At 33.6% G+C, this 19,498-nt stretch overlaps 3 protein-coding genes and 1 long non-coding RNA gene across 12 annotated transcripts; 2 read left to right on the plus strand and 2 right to left on the minus strand.

Annotated features, from left to right (window-relative positions):
* Nucleotides 1-4,779: 4,779 nt before the first annotated feature.
* LOC124312429 (hatching enzyme 1.2-like) lies at nt 4,780-7,251 on the minus strand. 3 transcript variants are annotated; one of them, XM_046776935.1, is made up of 9 exons: nt 7,210-7,251; nt 6,982-7,117; nt 6,843-6,915; nt 6,582-6,731; nt 6,385-6,505; nt 6,130-6,317; nt 5,995-6,063; nt 4,968-5,080; nt 4,780-4,907 (listed from the first exon to the last, which is right to left on the minus strand). In XM_046776935.1, exons 1-9 carry the CDS (start codon nt 7,218-7,220, stop codon nt 4,860-4,862), a joined length of 909 nt encoding a protein of 302 aa, XP_046632891.1. In that variant the 5' UTR covers nt 7,221-7,251; the 3' UTR covers nt 4,780-4,859. The 3 variants fall into 3 exon arrangements, 2 of the variants coding, with proteins under 2 accessions (XP_046632891.1, XP_046632892.1); XR_006910497.1 differs by lacking the exon at nt 4,780-4,907 and adding an exon at nt 5,205-5,357 and having other exon boundaries at nt 4,989-5,080; XM_046776936.1 differs by lacking the exons at nt 4,780-4,907; nt 4,968-5,080 and adding an exon at nt 5,388-5,511.
* Nucleotides 7,252-8,269: 1,018 nt separating this feature from the next.
* On the plus strand, nt 8,270-14,206 carry LOC124312331 (mucin-2-like). Of its 4 annotated transcripts, none has more exons than XR_006910472.1 (8): nt 8,270-8,369; nt 8,447-8,498; nt 8,573-8,646; nt 10,268-10,353; nt 10,811-10,943; nt 11,921-12,989; nt 13,059-13,191; nt 13,272-13,363. XR_006910472.1 is itself a non-coding variant. In XM_046776815.1 (8 exons), exons 1-8 carry the CDS (start codon nt 8,271-8,273, stop codon nt 13,422-13,424), a joined length of 1,803 nt encoding a protein of 600 aa, XP_046632771.1. In that variant the 5' UTR covers nt 8,270; the 3' UTR covers nt 13,425-14,206. The 4 variants fall into 4 exon arrangements, 3 of the variants coding, with proteins under 3 accessions (XP_046632771.1, XP_046632772.1, XP_046632773.1); XM_046776815.1 differs by having other exon boundaries at nt 13,055-13,191; nt 13,272-14,206; XM_046776816.1 differs by having other exon boundaries at nt 8,447-8,492; nt 13,055-13,191; nt 13,272-14,206.
* A 454-nt stretch (nt 14,207-14,660) lies between these two features.
* Nucleotides 14,661-18,424, minus strand: LOC124312438 (low choriolytic enzyme-like). 4 transcript variants are annotated; one of them, XM_046776952.1, is made up of 9 exons: nt 17,917-18,424; nt 17,703-17,831; nt 17,054-17,126; nt 16,818-16,967; nt 16,562-16,682; nt 16,300-16,487; nt 16,163-16,243; nt 15,833-15,945; nt 14,661-15,772 (listed from the first exon to the last, which is right to left on the minus strand). In XM_046776952.1, the coding sequence occupies exons 2-9, from the start codon at nt 17,793-17,795 to the stop codon at nt 15,707-15,709; spliced, it is 885 nt and encodes a 294-aa protein (XP_046632908.1). In that variant the 5' UTR covers nt 17,796-17,831; nt 17,917-18,424; the 3' UTR covers nt 14,661-15,706. The 4 variants fall into 4 exon arrangements, with proteins under 4 accessions (XP_046632908.1, XP_046632907.1, XP_046632906.1 ...); XM_046776951.1 differs by having other exon boundaries at nt 17,909-18,424; XM_046776950.1 differs by having other exon boundaries at nt 17,703-18,423.
* A 206-nt stretch (nt 18,425-18,630) lies between these two features.
* On the plus strand, nt 18,631-19,474 carry LOC124312539. The gene is made up of 2 exons (XR_006910530.1): nt 18,631-19,067; nt 19,141-19,474. It is a non-coding gene; the product is annotated as an uncharacterized LOC124312539 (long non-coding RNA).
* The last annotated feature ends 24 nt before the right edge of the window (nt 19,475-19,498 follow it).

Raw genomic sequence — 19,498 nt, forward strand, 5'->3', positions numbered from 1 at the left:
GTTGCCGATAGTAAACTATTAGAGTTCGCTTCTCATCCGTTTAGGTCTCATTCTAATCGGCGGTTTATCCTTTACCACCCCAATAAATGATTCCCGGGAGCTAGTTTTACTTTTCAAGTTATTTCATGAAATATAAACCCAATTTTGGTCCAAATTTTCTTACTACACGTTCTATTTTACGCCACACCCGCAGTGAGCGCTGTGGCATTATGTTTTGTTTACATTCTTGGAAAAGCCTTTTGCTAAAAGTCACAGCGCTCTCGCGCGGGTGTGGCGGAAAATAGAACGTGTAGTAAGAAAATTTGGACCAAAATTGGGTTTAGTCTTTCTATCTGCATTTTGTGTGACCTCACTTCCACCTTCTCTTGCTTTGAAGAGGGGCGTTTTTCGTTCTTTTCCTTAACTTTCGTTGGCAAAAAAGAAGAACAAAGGCCAACATCATCCCCCGTACTCTTACTCCCCCTTGGAAGGCGGCATGCTTCTGATCCCCTGTTCACCCCCCCTTTCGTCCTCTCCTACCCCATTCTCTATTTTTAATAGCAGGTGTTCACCCACCACCCACTTGACTATCAGTGGGAGAAACATGGCCGCTATCCGTTGCATTCATTGCCCTTTGCAATGAACGGCAAAGTCTACATTCAAGAATTAGGGAATAATGAAATGTCATGCTGCATAGTCAACACATAATTTGAATATAGAAATATATGGGCTATAAAGCATTTGATGTCTATGCTTCTTGCTGGTTATAAAAGCGGCTTAGCTATACATTCGCGTATCATTCATTTTCAGAAAAATTTCTAAGTTCCAATTTTCGAATTTTCGATTCATACAAGAAGTTTGTTTTGAGTTGAGAAAGCAATAACCAAGTTCCAAGAAGCTAAGTTTATAGCTTTTGAAGCTACGAATCCATTGTTTCGAGCTCGTGGGATCGATCACAGTATAGACGGAAAAATGTAATGAGTAGAAAACGACTATCTTTAAATATTTTTGAAACTGAAATATTGAAGTGGGTGGGGTGGGGTTGATTAAGGTTGATGGTGGGTGGGGTTGATGGGTTGTTTTCACACCCCAGCAAAAAAACTGTTTCCTTTTCCCTCTGAAGGGGATTAGTTGATAAGAATGGACGTAAAATGTATAGGGAAAATTACCCCGCGTTTTTGCTTGTGTGCCGATGAAAAAGTCGCGTATTTTCACGACAATTAAACGTCGTGTGATATTTACGGACTCATCTGTCGTGTAAAAACACGACAATTGTCGTCTTTTTCACGACTTGTTATTTGAGAGAGCTGGCGGCCACTATTGGGCAATCGAAAGTACAAACTGGTCCGACGAGTTTAATAAAAAAGGCATTGAAATTGTAATAAAAGCCCAAGCGTGTTTGGGCCTAGTGGGAAATTCCTTTTCAGTATTTAAAAAAAAGCTGCTCTGCGACTCTGCTTTAACAGCATTGCCCGAAAAAACAATGACTCAACCGTAGAAAGAGGTAAAGCATCCGCAATTATATAAGCAATGATAGATTGGTGTAAACAGTCTTGTACAGTTTTTGGTAATTTGGTTGATTTTCGTGCGAAGAATTCTTGTTTTTTTTAAATCTTAAGAGCTTGTTTCTGCTTATCAGACAATCGCGTCTTGGATGGTGTCTCAACTCTCTTTCTCTTCTGAGCTTTGGCTTGATTTAAGATTGCTAGTTCTTCTAAATCCTTATTATATTCCTTTTTATGGATCTAATTGAATGGCAGATGTAACATTAATGCGTGACTTACAGTACCTACCGGCGAAGTTGGTACTGGGTACCCACTTCGTCCGTTTTTACATGGCGTCTTATGGCACTACGCGACTTTAGTTTTTATTTTTTTGGTTTTGGGTCACTACATAGCTGTTAACATGAAAAAAATACGCCCCCCTTTATGTACATTTCCCTACCCCCTGGAACTGGCGCCATGTGTAACGGCTTCGCCGAGCGAAAGTTTTGGCAGTTTCCGTGCTTTTCTTATGGCGCTACGAAAAAAAGGGCCCTGTTTTAAAAAAATCTTGAAAAATAACCGCTATACTTACGCACTTCTAGCTTTTACTAAAAGATGAAGAATAAGCCAATCTTCATTATAAGTAATTCAATTAATTTTTTTGTTTAAGTTTAGGAGTGTACAAAAAAATAAAAAATAAACGGCAAAATTTCTCGTCTATGAACAAGAAGTTGCCTACCACTAGAGAGACTCATCATTTGGGGAAAATTTTGCCGTTTTTTTCTTTATTTATTTAATTTTTTTCACTCCTTAAAATTTGTACTGTTGCTACTGTAAATATTAAAAAGTTTATTTTTATAACGATAAACCTTAAAGTGGCGCTGCCAATTTGAAGTAACTGCTTGTAGCAGCTTGCTTAAAATCCCTATCTGAAACCACTGAACAACCGTAGCCTGATTAACAGTAGCATCTCTATCTGAATCTGACACATCACTTGATATATTTTCGCTTCCTGACATGGTTGAATCAATGATATGACGGATATGACAGAATTGACCAGACAGTAACAGAAGTGACCGGATTTATAAGTAGCCGATGTTTAATATGGAAAACAAATTATCGTGCAATATTGCCAATTTGACAAAATCTTTATTATCTGTAACCTGTCGCAGAGTTATAGATGTACAGTACCTACCTAAAGTTTGGAAACGTGCGCGCGCGAGAGAGAGAACCTTATGACGTTTAGCTTTTGTTCTCGGCCATCCGAAAAATCCAATTTTCGTCGGATCGCGATAAATTTTTTTTTGGCCGTAGCCATTGAAAACAGAATTTATTTGTTTGCCCGTGTTTGACCCTTTTTTTCCACGTTTTCCTAGCTCTACCCGTTCATTAGTTATTCCCCTTTAAATTACCCTAATTTTTATGGAGCACTATAGCGTTTATAAATTGTAAAAGCCTAAAAATAATATTGATGTTACGGTCTCTAGTGCACTCCAAGTGCAGTCACCTTGGTCACCTGTTTTGCATCATTTTTGTCGACGTCAAGTTTTTTGTACTATTTTTTATACAGTAGGCACCAAAAGTGTCCCGAGAGAACCTTATAGGAAACCACTGTTTTCGCAAGGCGAAAAAGTGGTCAAATTTTCATTCGATTTGAATGAAAATCTTTTCGTAGGTTCTCTCGGGTGCCTTCAACAACCATAATTTTTTGTTGAATTTTAAAATAATGCAAAAAATAGGTTTTTGCTCGAGGCAAAAGTGTCCGGACAGTAAAGAGGCCCATATGTAAATAGGCTTACTTTAGGTTCAAATTGTGACTCACTGGGAAATGCTAGAGAAACGCAAACGGTCTTAAAAAAAGATCTGCGTTTCTTCTATGGCACCAACGAGTCACGTTTTTTTAAAACAATTAGTATTCTTTCCCTACCCACCCTCAATTCCTAGTTTGCTAGTTATGGAGGCCAAGAAATGATTGGTCTGCTAGATTTGGAGGCCGATTCGCGCTAGACGTTGCTCAGTGTTTCAATTTTACCAACTACTAGTTCGCATGAAGAATTTTTAAAGAAATCTGGCAAAAAGCGTTAGTTCTGAGCACGCCCGAAGGACTGCGACTGTCGTCCATTGAGTCTACCTGGCTCCCCCTATCTGAGTCCAAACTCTGTTTATCTCTGCACAAACCCTTTAAATGTTTTGAGAATAAATTGAAGATACATAAAGGATACATTGAAAAAAAATATATAATACACAAGTTAAAAATATATAGCTTGTATTATTCGGTGTCCTTCACTGAATATATATAGGGGAGAGTGGGGCGGAATGGCTGTGGGGAAAAATGTACAAATCGATTTTTTGTGTAACTCAATTGCACTAGCAACTTGAAAAAAATTAAGGACATTAAGAGTAAAAAGCCACATCTAAAAAAAAATTGTCGAAATACGTCAATTGGTTCTTGAATGTAAAATAAATAAATTTTCGATCCAAAAATGGTGTAGTCCGTACTCGAGTAAAGAATGAATTATTGACTATATTAATCAATTTAAAAAGATTAAATGCTATCTTGTCTTTTTAAACCTTATTTTTTTTTTAATTATTCTATAAATAAAAAGTATAGATATTTCATGATTTTTATCGACAATTTTGTTCGGAGCGAGATGACGTTGCAACGTAGGGGCAATTTGCCTTATTAAAAGTGGTACAGGCACTCAAAAAATTTGGTTTTTTATATTTTCAAAACAACTTTTACTAAGACACTATTTATTGTATTTATGTCTATCTGGTCATTTTTTTATCAATATCACATTAAAAATTTGAGTTTACTAATAGGTTTAGTTAAGCTAAGAAGTGTATTTCCCATAAGAAATGCAGGGGCCAAAATACCCCACTAGTATGGGCAATCCGCCCCACGCTTGGGGCGATTTCCCCACTTTTTTATTTTCTAAATCTTAAATAACTTTTTCCTGTAATGTTGCATTAGTCTGAAAAAAAAACAAGACAGTTTAATTTTTGCTTTTTTTTATGAGACCAGAACGAACGAATTCGGTTAAAAAATACGGGAATGCCAGCCGTTTAAAAAAAAAAGAGTGCCATTCGCCCTACTCCCCCTACATGCGTCAATGTTTCATCCTGGCACTGTAGCCAAGGCGCAAATCGGCTTCTAGACATTTCTTTGAATTTTAAATTTCTTTTGATTTATCAAAAAAGGAATACAATGTTTCTTAGTGCTAAAATAATGCTGTATTATAACTTTTTATGAAAACAAATAAAATGTTTTTCTACTGAAAGATGTTAAGTTTATATCTAAAAATGCATTACGCTGTATGCTGTCAAAGCACACTGAAAAAAATAATGGATCGAAAGTAATGCACAGTGAAATGTGACTTTGCCGATCTGTCAGATTTAGCCGATCTGGGAACAATACAGTGTGTTCAGTTTGAGAAGATCCAGCTATACATAAAAGATTTAAATAATTTTCTTTGTTTTTATTCGTTTCATTTACATACGTACCCAAGTAAACTTTACATCACTCCCTAGGTTTATGTTTTCATTAGGGATAGGAATAATTGTTGGTCTGGTTGTGTCAATTGCAAAAGCATTCTTTCCGTAATGCATTACAGAATCTGTCATACAAATTTAAATAATAATTTAGTTTGTCATCCTTACATTAATTATTTTAGCGTATTAGTAAAAAATGTGATTTGTGATTAGTAAAAAGAGTGTATTTGTAAAAAAAACTATACCAACCATTTATTTGTTGAATTTTCGCAAAACTTTTGTTTAATACAGATTTTTCGATAGAAATCCATTACTATTGTGTATTTCCGAGGGAGTATAATACCCAAAATACAATATAACCTTTGCGGCCACTATACCACGTTTAGGAGAGAACCAGGTTATCTTGGACAAAAATTTGAATTTTTAAAATATTTCTTGTCTTTTTTATTATTTAGTTTTATCCTAACCTTTTTTTAAAATTTATTTTCCATTTAACTGTAACTAAGGCAACTAAGCTTCTTTCGTCATTTCATAGTTAGTGTGGTCGAAATACACCCTGGGAAACAATTACCAGTTTTACCCAACCCTATGTCTTTTTGTATTTTACACATAACTTTTAGTGTTCTTGACATTAAAATCCTAAAATAATATATTTACGTTTAACATTCAAAGGATGAATATTCTAAATATATCTGAAACTATTTTTAATAAAAAATGCAAAATTTAACGGTAATGGAAACAACAGAAAATCTTTAAATTTTTAAATTTATTAGTTATACGCTCAATAATGGTGAACGATAAACATAAATTTACTTTATAATGTTAAAGTTTCATCTCCATATAAAAAATAAAAATAATTTTCACCCCCTAAATTTAAGAACCTAAGCATTCGTCAAATATTACCCATGTCCAGTATAACCCATTAACCCCGTTCTCCCCTACTTCAACATCCTTTTTAGGTCTTTATCACCTTGGCAGTTCACGTCTGTGGTACTGTCATATTCTATTTAAATATTTAAAATGCAATCCTAACTCTTACCGTAATCATAGGGGAGACCAAGAGTAGTCACTTCCGAAGCAGTGGTTTTGTTGAAGTTAAATCGATGTTCTATTTTAAATTTTTCACCATTTAAGAAAATGGAAAGTGGAATGATAAATGATAGCCTATACTTACTTAAAATAATATTGTTAAAATCTATTCTCACGAACGAGTCACGATCTGGGCGAGTGTGTTCATGGAAGAATCCAGCAGCGTGCATCAGTTCGTGGAGGACGATGCCTGGATAATTTCTTGAGACGCATCCATCATCGAGACTTAAATCTTGAGCGCCTCTATTGATCATACCAATCCAGCTATTACATCTTTTTTTTAAATTACAAAGTAGACTTTTAGGAAATAAATCATTATTATGTAATTGAATTTTCATACCCAGTTCCACTTTTAAGAATTCTTATATAATTTGTTTCACTAGTTCGAGGAACTAACTGGATGCACGTATATTTGTGGTATTCGTTCATAGCAAAAGCGATAACTGTTCGCTGATCGGGAGCTTTTTAATGAAAAATAAATTGTCATGATTAAACGACGACCAACCAAATTGGGAAAAATCAGGAAAATGCTCTTACTGTAGGCATTTGAAATTTCATATGGGATCTTTGCATTCGGCCAGCGATAGCTATTGCTCAAGATAGCATTTTTGTCCCCAAAATGCTTAATGTCACCTTCGTACAGTGTAGGATCTTGTTTATCCCATGGGAAAGACTGTATAATCAATGCTACATAAAAATATTACATGAAATCCATTCATATAATAAAAAATAGTTTAAAATCTAATAAGTGTACTCAAATGAAGTGTGCAAATACCATTTATATATGTTTTTTAATACCTTTTCCTATTTCGCTAAAATTTCCTTTCATTTCTTCAGTCAATGGCATTCCAGTTATAAAATTTGTGCTGGACTGTATTATTTAAAAAAGAAAACGGATGTTGAAAAATTATGTATTTAAATTTTCAACTTCTTTTACCTGTATGTGAAAATCATTGTCAAAATTTTTTGGGACGGGCGTTGCTGTTACCGATAGGAACCATAAACTCGAAAAGGCCACAATCATCGACAAGGGGCTTCTCATTCTTTTATTATTTTTTAAATAGAATTGTTGCCTGTATCAAATAAATTAGGATTTTTAAAATATTTAAGCTGTATTTCTTATCTACTTTATTACTATCGAACACTCTTGCTCTCATTTTCATACCTTGTGACCATCTATCTTTTAACAAAGAAAGACTCAAAAGACTTCACAATAATGTGTAGCTAGCTTTACAGCTCCCTTTTATAGGAAAAGTTTTTAGCTGAGGGCTAAAGGGAAAAAAAACTAAAATGTGAAACATCGAAAGGGATACATTTACAAATAGCCTTGAAACATTCTTTTTTCAGAATGTTAAAAGTGAAGCAATCTATTGGTCACTTAATTTTTAAGATTCTGTTTTCAAAAAGATTAGCAAAGAAACCTTCAAATTTAGATTTAATATCTGAGACCTTTCGCAACTTAAATACATTATATTAGCTAATGAACGTATTTCGCCGATGAACTTTGACTTGCGAAACGTTTCGTTAACGTGTAGTTGTTGTTTATGTAACGAAATCGTTCACGAAGGAAATTTAAAATGATGTTACGGAAATAAAATTTTTAATTCTCTAGTGGCAAATTTTTTTACCCTCAGTCTGCATTGATTCAAGCTATAAAATGGCGGCTTGTAATCGATGCAGTCATCAGTTGATTCCCAATACTTCCAGAAAACATTTTCGCTTTAAGTCGGCTCTCTCGATTTCTTGCTTCTATCGATGGGACTGTCTTCTTTGGTTGGTTACGACAATGCATATTGTAGGACAAATTTTTAACTGAGGGCTAAAGTGAAAAAAAACTAAATGTGAAACATCGAAACATCGATACATTTGCAAATAGCCTTGAAACATTCTTTCTTTCAGAATGTTTAGAATGAAGCAATCTATTGGTCACTTAATTTTTAAGATTCTGTTTTCGAAAGGATTAGCAAATAAACCTTCAAATTTAGATTTTATATCTGAGACCTTTTGCAACTTAAATACATTATATTAGCTAATGAACCTATTTCGCTGATTAACTTTGACTTACGAAACGTTTCTTTAACATGCAGTTGTTGTTTATGTAACGAAATCGTTCGCGAAGGAAATCTAAAATGATGTTATGCAAATAAAATTTGTAATTCTCTAGTGGCAAAATTTTTTACCCTCATTCTGCATTGATTCAAGCTATAAAATGGCGGCTTGTAATCGATGCAGTCATCAGTTGATTCCCAATACTGCCAGAAAACATTTTCGCTTTCAGTCGGCTCTCTTGATTTCTTGCTTCTATCGATGGGACTGTCTTCTTGGGTTAGTTACGAAAATGCATACTGTAGCGCTGCATTCATATATTTAAATGTGATCATTCCTATTTTTCATTTGTTTAGGCTGTAGCCCTTTGCTTTCTTGTCGGTTTGCATTCCCATCCACTAAGTATTCGTAAGAAAAATAGTTTTCCTTCAATAGCAAACAATTTTTAAAAAATCTACAAATTTTTATCTTAAATATTATAGTGGCCAAATTCGTGGGTAATCATGAAAATTTTTTAAATTATATTCCCGCTGCATCTGGAGATTTTCCGTATTTGGTAACAAAATGATTATTTACAAATTAATTATGCAACGAAATATCTTTCGTTAGCTATATTTTTAGTTTAACACCGTCATTTTTCTCCAAATTTCTTTTTTGTAATCAGCGACAATCGAACCAATCATTTGATGAACGTTTTTTTCGAATTGAAAATAATTTTATTTGTTAGCTGACAAAATCCTAATATAATCGACTATTTGATCAATTTGATTAACGAGTTATTCCTAAGTAACAATAGATGTTTTTGCTAAAACCCAAAAATGGTCTAGTTTATCATCTTAGTTCCCTAACCCAACCTGATTAAGACCTCGTTCTCTATTTTCGTAAAGTTAAAATTCTTGTCGAAAACGAGAAAATTACTTTTTGTGGCAACCTCTGTGATTTTTTGCCAATAACTCATAAACTATATTAGCAAGGCAGCCATGGACAGCACCATTTGATTTTCTAATAAATTCTGAGTAACAAACGTCTACATGGTAATTTTGCAAAAAAAAAATCCATATATTTGAACCAATGGATCCTATCTTGCGTAAAAGATATGGTAAGATTAGACAAGATAAGATATTTCTGGTTTCTTTTCGGTATCTTTCTTGTGTCAAATTTAGTTAGAATGAAGTATTTCTAACTCTAGGGGTATGAAAATAATGGTAACTTTTGTCCTAAAAGATACGATACTTAAGATCCCATCTAGTGGTAGAAAAATGAATTACTTGGAAGGATGAAATTATAAATTCATAAGACCAAGGCTGTTTAGACTGAGAGCTGACTCATCAGCACGTTGCGGACTTTCAGCAAATTAGTCGTGCTTTTTTTCGTCTGAGACTCTGAGTCTCTATTACACTCTGAGATTTCAATTTTCTGATAGCAAAATCTCCTTAATTTTTATTTTTCATCGCATTACGCGTGAATTAGTGATCATATGTCGTGCAACACAATGGGTTCGTCCAGGCGGTATTCGGTCAAATTGGTTTTTAGATACTTGATCATCAAACATCAACGGTATTGCTTGAAGTCAATCTAAAAGTAGAACCACTATTGCTGTTTGGTGATCACGTGTCAAAAACCAATCTAATTGAATACCGCCTGGACGCACCCAATGCAGAAATTCAACAATTTATCGACTCAAATTTTCTTTTTCAATTTTTTTTTTGCTAAAAAACAACTTATACCTTAACTTATCTTATCTTTAGCCCATCATAACAATTCCGAAAATATCTTATTTTATCTTATCTTGACTGTTTTTTCTAGATAAAATCTTGTATCGGAGCATTTTTTCGATATTACGGATATCTGTTAACTAAACTTTCATTTTTGGCTATTTTTTTAAATATCTCAACTATAGGGGGAAAAAATTATTTACTGATTTTAACTCTTCTAGTCAGATAAGCGTTGTTAATATATAATATTTGTAAGTTGAGTTAATGAAAAATAAAATATTACATTTATTTTGGAATAACACGTAAACCAATTGAGCAAATAACAAATACTTTTCATGGTAATTTAAGCAAGATCATATTCATTCTCTTTAAATTGGGGTTTTGATTCCAATAATTGATTCATGAATTTGTGCCAACGATTTGTTGATGTGACATGAATTGACCCCTTTTTTTCTCCATCAGTGCATTTTGAACTTGAATGGCTATTTGTGTGGAGGAACCCTAATTGGACCTTCCCATATCTTGACTGCAGCTCATTGTTTACACGGGTAACAACACAGCTTTAATCTTTTTTAAGATTAACCATTTTTAACAAGCAATCCGCCATCACCCATAAGAATATCATGTATCATAATTTTTGAAAATTTTGAATGATCCTTAACCAATGCATTATTAAAAAATGATTCCTAAGATGTTATTAGCCGACAAATAACCGATTTAATGATATAGAGATTTAGACCATTTCCCAATCATAAATAGCAACCATTATCTACCAATCCCTCTCACAATCCTTGCGGAGGATAGCCGAAGCTGATCAGCCGAGAATGAACAAGGTGGTATTTTTAAAATTTTAGGTATCATAGTAAAAAAAATAGAAAATAGGGGTTTTCGCTACTTCTGTCTGGTTTGGTGGCGGATTTATTGTTTAAAATGTAATCGATTCCTACTTAGAATATGATATAAATTTTAGTAAACAACATTTTTATATATTTACTTTGTGATTAGTCACGCAATCACAGAAATCAGCAAATTCAGTGCTGTGTTAAATTCACTTGCGATTGACGGAAGCAGTACAGGAGCTGTTATAAGAGGAGTAAAGGACTTTATCGTTCACGAACAATACAATCCCAGCTACAAGGTAAGAAGATTAAACTAAAATGAATTGAATCAATCATAGATGTACTAAATATGGTTTTTTTATAAGCTACTCCTATGCTTTAAAAGGGTTGTCATTATATTACACGCTTTAATTAAAATGGTTAACAGTTTTGGAGGTTTGTCTTGCAAGAAAGAGTATGACCTAAAATTGGTCTGAATTGGATTCTTTTATTTTTACCAACTGAAAACCCATAAAAAACACCCCCTCTTCTTAACTCCTCCAAAAAACAGTAGGCTACCTTGTCACCTAACTACTAGGCTAATAAAGCCTTTTTGGCGCCTTAGGGACTGAAAGAAAATTTAAGTAAAAACTGACGATTAGTAATAAATAGACAAAGAAATTATGGATACTTAGTTTTTAGAGGTTAATGTTGAAAACAAATCCGGAAATTACCGTAGAAATTCCTGGACATATTTTTCTTGTTTGGAATTTCGGTTAAAGTGTAGGTGAACTACCCATTTTACTATACTTTTACCTCTCTTTACTATTCTTTACTGCTATTTTAGTTTATTTTACTACTCTCTTACTATTCTTTTACTTAACTATTCTTTTACGATTTCCAACTCATTTAATTCGGCGTTGCCGTTAGGTTTATTTACGTCTTTCGCTCCCCCTCCCGTATTTTTATCTATTCGCTTTCTCCGTTTTTTGTTCTTTCTATGTATCAGACGGAAGGGGGGAGAAGGTTTTTAATACCCGAATATATCACGAACAGTAAAAGGAAAAAAACTCTAATTTTTTATCCGTTGAAACCGCCGTGAAATACTGAACAAGAAAATCCGTTCCCGAATTTCTACGACGATTCCCGGATTTAGTTTCAAAATCGACCTCCCCAAAAAAAGTAGATTTTTGGACTACTTGAGTGGGAGTTAGCTTGTTAAAAGTAATCGAAATTATGTTAAATATCATTAATTAATGTTATTTTCTTGATCTGTTTAACACAATATTATAAACAGGATAACGACATTGCCATATTGATCCTAAGTTCGCCAGTTACTAATCTATCGTTCGCTACTCTTCCTACTGATTCCATAAAAAAAGCAACAATCTTAAAAGCATCTACCACGAAAACCCCTACGACAACACCTAAACCAACATCGGCAAAAGAAAAACAGACAATAACAGAAAATTTCAAATCCACTATTAATCAACAAAACATAACGACTCAAAAAGCCCATCAAGAAGTATTTTTTACTTCAACATCGATACCTAAACCAAATGCATCAACGACAGCAGAAAATACGACTTCAGGCTCTGATTTAGTTCCGCTTAGTAATATTTTCAGTAGCTTACTAGCAATCAAGTCGACAACAACACAACTTCCGACCACTAAAACAACTATTACGACTACACCACATACCTCAACAAATGCCATTTCCACAATTGCAACGGCGGCAGCAGAAAATACGACGTCAGGCTCTGATTTAGTGCCCCTTATTAATATTTTTAGTAGCTTGCTAGCAATTAAATCAACAACAACACAACTTCCGACAACTAAAACAACTATTACGACTACAATGCATACCACAACAAATGCGATTTTAACAATTGCAACAACATTAGAAAATACGACGACAGGCTCTGATTTAGTGCCCCTTAGCCATATTTTCAGTAGCTTACAAGCAATTAAATCGACAACAACACAACGTCCCACAACTAAAACAGCTATTACGACTTCAACGCATACCACAACAAATGCAAATTCAACAATTACAATGACATCAGAAAATACGACCCCAGGCTCTGATTTAGTGCCCCTTAGCAATATTTTCAGTAGCTTACAAGAAAGTAAAATGACAACAACACAAACCCCCTCAACAGCTAATAAAACTACGGCGAAACCCAACACCAACAAAACATCAAAAACTAAAACAACAATTGCAACGACGACAGAAGGAAAACCAACTTCAGACTACGAGTTGGTGCCCCTCAGCCATTTTTTCAGTAGCACATCTGCTAAAAGTGCTTTTAGTACTTTTGCGAATATCCCGGCCGTTATAACTGGATGGAGAACAATTTCTCTAGGTTAAAATTTATAAAATTGTACGACTTGAAAATATTATTAACAAATTTATAATTAATTTTGAAAGGAAGAAGCTTTTCAAAGGTATTACTGAAAGCGGACGTCATAATAAGAGACAACTCCTTCTGCAAAAGTCGACATGATAGTTTTTTTATCGGCGCTGATATGTTATGTGCATCCGCTTCCAGCGCACACACTTGTCAGGTACTCAAGTCAAACCTTTATTATAGGATATGTGTGGTCGTTTTTGAAACATATAAAAACAATTTTATTATTAAATATAGGATATGAGTGGTGGTCCCCTGTTCGTTAATGGTGTTCAAGTTGGTATCTTCAGCTGGGGAAATGGCTGTGTTGATTCTAATTTTGCTGGCATATACACCAGAGTCACCAATTACCTTGGGTGGATTGCAACAACAAAAGCCCAAAATCCATAAATAGAAAAAAACAATGGTACGATGTTTTTGAACCGGATCACATCAGCACGGTCTAACAAGGGAGGTAGAGAAACGCGCCATCCTTGGCATCAGTCAGAATGTAAAAGGCAGCTCAGAGGGTCCCACGGCATTCCACTAGAACACCCCAAGTAACGTGGAACCCTCTAAGTTACCTCGTACAATCCTCTCTTATGACGTTTGTCTACCTTATTCTGTTAGACCGTGACATTAGTATGCAAATTATTTTAATAGAATTGGCTTTTTAAAAATATGTCGCTCACCTATATGAGTTTATCATAACTTCGTTACATACTTTTGTACTTAATTCAAAACAAGGGACAAAAATATTATTTATTTGGAAATTTAAAAAAATATTCCCCCAAAGTAATCTAGAGTTTGTCGTTTTTCTGCCCTTTTCATATATCCTGTCATGGCTCTACGTTTCATTGTTTTTTAGTTTGCGGAATAGCGTTATTAAGGTTTACTAACGTTTTAAAAAGCAACACACTTATTTAAAAAATATCTTCCGTGTGATGGCTGGCACATCTATGTAATTTCTCAGACTGGGGAATTGTTACATACTTCCCGAAGCTAAATTCTATTCTTTATCGAATAGCTATCTTAACAAAAAAATTTAACATAATGGGATGAAAAAACAGTTTTAGTGAAATGTCCCAAGTAATCCCGTGATGTTTTCGTGTTTCACGAAAAAAGGTCTTTCATTAGAAATGTTTCTAGTTATTTGTGTATTTTACAAAACCTTATTTAAAAAATAGCTTTAATGTTAATTAATTAGTGTTAATTAACACGAATACAACAAGTTTTGTGAAAATTTATTTGTTCAACGAGTAAAAATACTAAAAGCGAGTTTTCATTTTTTTTTTGTCCCATACAGCCCCGGTCTTCCCTAATAGAAAAAAAATATATCATTAGAAAAAATGGCGTAATTTAATATTTTAGATTGTTTCAATAAATTTCAATAACTTTAAATTTAATTTACTATCATGTTGAATTGTTAAATCGCAAAAAGCAATTTATTAATTTAAATTTCATAGTCCCTCATTTTTTTCATGTTCTAGCCAACTGCGGATTCCAGATTAGTATGACATGTGTATGTGAAATCGAAGCGCAATAATAACGGTTTTAGCAGAAATAAACAGAGATTGGACTCAGATAGGGGAAGCCAGGGAGACTCAATGGACGACAGTTGCAGTCCTACGGGCATGCTCAGAACTAACGCTTTTTGCAGATTTTTCTTAACAACCCGTCCGCCACTCAAAGAGATAATTTTGGGGGTTTTGATTTTTCGAAAATCTTCGCTTGGGGTCTTAAAAATTAAATGATGAATGGGTTTTGTGTGGAATTTTTCGCGTCGATTGGTGGAACCGAAATCGCCTATATTTTGCAGTTTGGGAGATATATGAAAAAAGTGAGAGGCGGTAGCCGAAATTTTGACTTTTTTCGGTTTTTGTGCAGCAGTTTTCTCGTCAACTGCTGCATAGAAAACTAGCAATGAGCTTTACTAAAAAAGATGGACAATTTTTACTGACCAGACAGTTTAGAATGGCCGGTTTCATAAAATGAAAAATATATGTAGTAAAACATGAAAAATACTACATTTATAAAGTATAGTTTTTATTGCAAGGGCTAATATATTTTTTCAGAAAACTTCAGAAAACTTACATTTTTAAAAGCCGCCTATTTCAAGATGTACGGATTATTAAAAGGTTAATTTTTTTATCTATAAATTTATTTTTCCTATATATTTCCGACAGAAAAAAAGGAAAAGAAAAACAGCACAAAGATGGTGAAATGAACTGGTAGATAACTGAGTAAAAATGGTGATTAAAACTTGATCTTATATTTTTAAAGAGATTAGGTAAATCTCTTATTACGCTCAACAAAATCAAAGTTTTGAAAACGATGAAAACAAGCAGAATGAAATATTTACTGAAACATGGAGAGGGACCTATTGGATGCTTTATACTAAAACATGATTTTAAAATGACTGCTCTAAACAATTTGCGCATGTAATTTCTTCGTAATAGGATGTAGAAAAGGTTGAAATAAGAATAAGAAAGAACAAAAAAAGACGAATTGAAAAAGAACACATATTTAAAAAAGACACTATATTTAAAAACATTAAGATTTATAGAAAAGAGGAATGCAATCTATTTCGATGATTGATAGTAAGAATTGCTATATTTAAACTTTTTATGAAAAACAATGTGGTTTATGTCTTGTACAGAAATATGTAAAAGGTATTGTTATACATAAAAGTTTCATATTGACGTAAAACGACGATTTACTTCGGAACAATACAGTGCGTTCAGTTTTAGAAGATCCAGCTTCAAAAAAAATTTCGAAATAAAAATTTCTTGTTTTAATCGTTTCTATTCTATACTTACAGAACTAAATTTTCTTCTATTCCCTATTTCCACGTTTTCATTTGGGACAGGAGTAATGGTTGGTCTGGTCCTGTCAACGGCAAAAGCATACCTTGAATAATGCATCACAGAATCTGTCATAAAATAAAATAATAGATTGGTTGGTTACACTTAGGTTCCTTATGTATTAATTTTATAACCAAAAAACTGTTAAAATGGGAGATTCTCACTGTAGTGTTAATGCTTATAGACGTCATTTAGACTCTTTATCACTTTTGAGCCTTTATTACTATAGTGGTGTACCACTGTAATATTCCATAAAAAATTTTACAATACAAACCTTTTTCTTACCGTAATCGTAGGGGAGTCCAAGAGTAGTCACCTTCGATGCATCGTTTGTGTTGAAGTTAAAGACATGTTCTATTTTAATTTCTTGTCAGTTAATAAAGTGAAAATTTAAATATTTAAAAATGAAAGCCTACACTTACTTTCCAAAATATTTTCAAAATTAATTCTAACAAATGTGTCACGATCTGGGCGAGTGTGTTCATGAAAAAATCCAGCCGCGTGCATAAGTTCGTGCAGGACGATGCCTGGACGAATTCTTGAGACACATCCGTCATCAAGACTTACATCTTGAGAACCAATATTGATCATACCAACGTAACTAGAACAGCTTTTCAGTTCCCAAATATCAAATTAGATTTAAAAAAAAGAAAAAAAAACGCAATATATTTGAATTTTTCATACCCTGATCCTTTTTTGTAGATTCTTATGTAGTTTTTTTCGCTAGTTCGAGGAACAAATTTTATGCACGTATTTTCGTGGTACTCGTTCATACCAAATGCGATCACTTTACGCTGATCGGACGCTTTTTATTAGAAAATTAGTTGTTAAGATTAAGTGACGATCACCAAAATTCGATAGAAGTCAAATTATATAAAAAGTACGATTGGTAGTAAAAGAATATTCTTCATCAACGTCATATTAACGAAAATGCTCTTACTGTAGACGTTTGAAATTTCATAAGGGATCGTTGCGTTCGGCCAACGATAGCTGCTGCTCAAGATAGCATTTTTGTCCCCCAAAAACATAATGTCACCTTCATAAAGTGCGGGATCCTGTTTTTCCCATTGAAAAAAATCCTCGAAAAATTCTACGTTTAAAAAAATTGCATAAAACCCATTAACGGAAATCAAATAAGGTTAATAAAAAAGTGAACAAACATATTTTTTTTAATACCATCTTTTATATCTGAAAAATTTCCCTTCATTTCCTCTGTCAACGGCGTTCCAGACACAAAATCTTTGCTGGACTATAAAATTCTTTGAAATATTAATATAAGCATGTGCAGTACTCACCAGACGATAAAGAACATCCCCCTTCACTCTCTTTCACAAATTAAATGAACACCCCTTAAAACCTTCTTTCCCTAGCATAAGCGCTTAGTTATAACCCGTTTTTTTAAATCGAAAACAAAATATATTGAATTGAATATATTGAATTCTAAATACATAAACATTTATTTAATAATATTCAGGAATTTCTATAATTTTTAAAATTTTTAAATCCCTCTCCCTTTTAACCCTCTGTTTGAGGTAAGAAAGAGGGAAGGTGTTCTAAATTTGTTAACAAGGGGTTAGTCATGCAACAATATCAATAAGTGTGTATGATTTGTTGATCAAGTCTTCTTCTGATCGGGGAAAAAAATAAAGAAATCTATTCATAGCCTTTAAGAAGTTATGCGAGTTGCAATGAGACATATGGCACCAAAAAATACACGCACAACAAGAGGGTGTTCTTAATCGTTTTGTGGGTAAGGTGCATAGTAGTAAACTGAGGGTAAAAATAATTTAAAAAATTTTTAATTTCAATAAATACTAGTTTTTACCTGTATCTGGTCTAAGCTATTGAAGACGGGCGTTGCTATCGATACAAGCCATAAATTTGAAAAGACAAAAATCATGGAGAAAATGGTCATCATTCTTCTCTTAATATTTTAATAGAATAAATTTTGCCTCTATTACAAATATATTTTGATTTTTTGTGTGTTAAAAAGGGCTGTGTTTTTTATCTAATTTACTATCAAATATCTACCTTTATACCTTGTGACTCTTGAGGATAACTTTTTTAACACTGTGAAGACTCGATAGACCTCGTGACAGAGTTGTTTGCTTTCAAGCTGCTGTTTTATAGGGAAAATCCATGCCTGAAGGCTAAAGTGAAAAAAAAAACGAACAAAAGAAACATAAGGGGGGGGCAAAGATACAAATAACTTAGAGCAGCTATTTGCATCAGAATTTTTAAGTATATAGCATGGAATAGATTCCTACTATTTTAAAGATTCTGTTTGTGAAATAAACCATTAATTTTGATTCTGGTTCAATAAACTTCTGCAACTAAAATCTTTTTATTAGCTAATGAACTTATTTCACCAATGACCTTTGTCTTGAAAAACGTTTCGTTATTATGTAGTTTTTGTTCATTTGGGAAACCTGTGGCAAACCAAATCCGTCTTTATTACGTTACGCAAATAAAATTTTTAAATCTCTTGTGGTGAAATTAGGCAACTGCATATATTCAACCAATAAAAAGACAGCATACCAAGGTAAGCTATTTCAATTAAAATAGATCAAATAAATACTAGACACGAAGAAACATGGTCGTTTATAATTTCTTTCTTGGTCTTTTAAAGAATATACATTTATACACTTCCACTAAACTTAGATTTTGTTTTAAAATTATTTGTTTTTAAGTTATCGTTTTGTTTGTTTGTTTTTATTTTTTTGGGGGGGGGGGGCGGGGGGCGGGAAATACAATTGCCTGATTATAGTGACATTGCCTAATCTAAAGTGTTTTTCCTGTTGAAACCACAGAAGTTTTCATTACCACAAATGGATAGAAAGTTGGATGTAACAAATGTTACGCATTCCTTACAAATCAACATAAATCCTAGTCAAGAAAGTACAACCTTTCTTCATTATTACAAAATCTATTGAGGCACCACAACTAAAAAGCTGAGAAATAATAATAATAATTGAAAAAACAAACATTTAACATCAATCACCTAGATTTAAAAAAAAGATATATTACCTTTGAACTATATGCTGAGGGTAAAACACCACACTTGCACTTCAAATTTTCGTAATCTCATTGCCCTTCAGTTATTCAAGTCTGTATGAGTACGACAGTATAAAGAGTCACCGTATTAATAGAAGTTAATCCACAGCACTCTGGTCACTTCTCAACTACAAAGGTGCTGATTTTCAATAAATAAAGTTTAGTATAGTTGTAATATACAATTTGACTCCGTTTTTTACGCGTTACAGGATGACGATCTGTTCATTTTTTATTTTCCTTATCTTGTTGACATCCGTGTTCGCTCGATCATGGAAGATTGGTGACAACGGTCTGGTACGCTGGGACAACAATTGTCATTTTCCTGGCTACGTGATGACCCAAAGAGACGTTCTTAGCGAGGATTGTGGAAAAACCTGCATTTCACTGCCCTTTTGTACTCACTTTACTCATGCAGGTAGAACCTGTTACCTCAAGAGAAATACGGACGGATGGAGGGAAATCGATGAGGATAACAACACTTGTGGTTTTATCCCTGGTCGTAGCTTACAGCCTCTACGCAAAAAAACATTTCATTTATCTGACACCTTTTTGTGGTGCTGTGCACTA

Source organism: Daphnia pulicaria, chromosome 8 (assembly GCF_021234035.1).
Source record: "Daphnia pulicaria isolate SC F1-1A chromosome 8, SC_F0-13Bv2, whole genome shotgun sequence".
Classification (NCBI taxonomy): Eukaryota; Metazoa; Arthropoda; class Branchiopoda; order Diplostraca; family Daphniidae; genus Daphnia; species Daphnia pulicaria.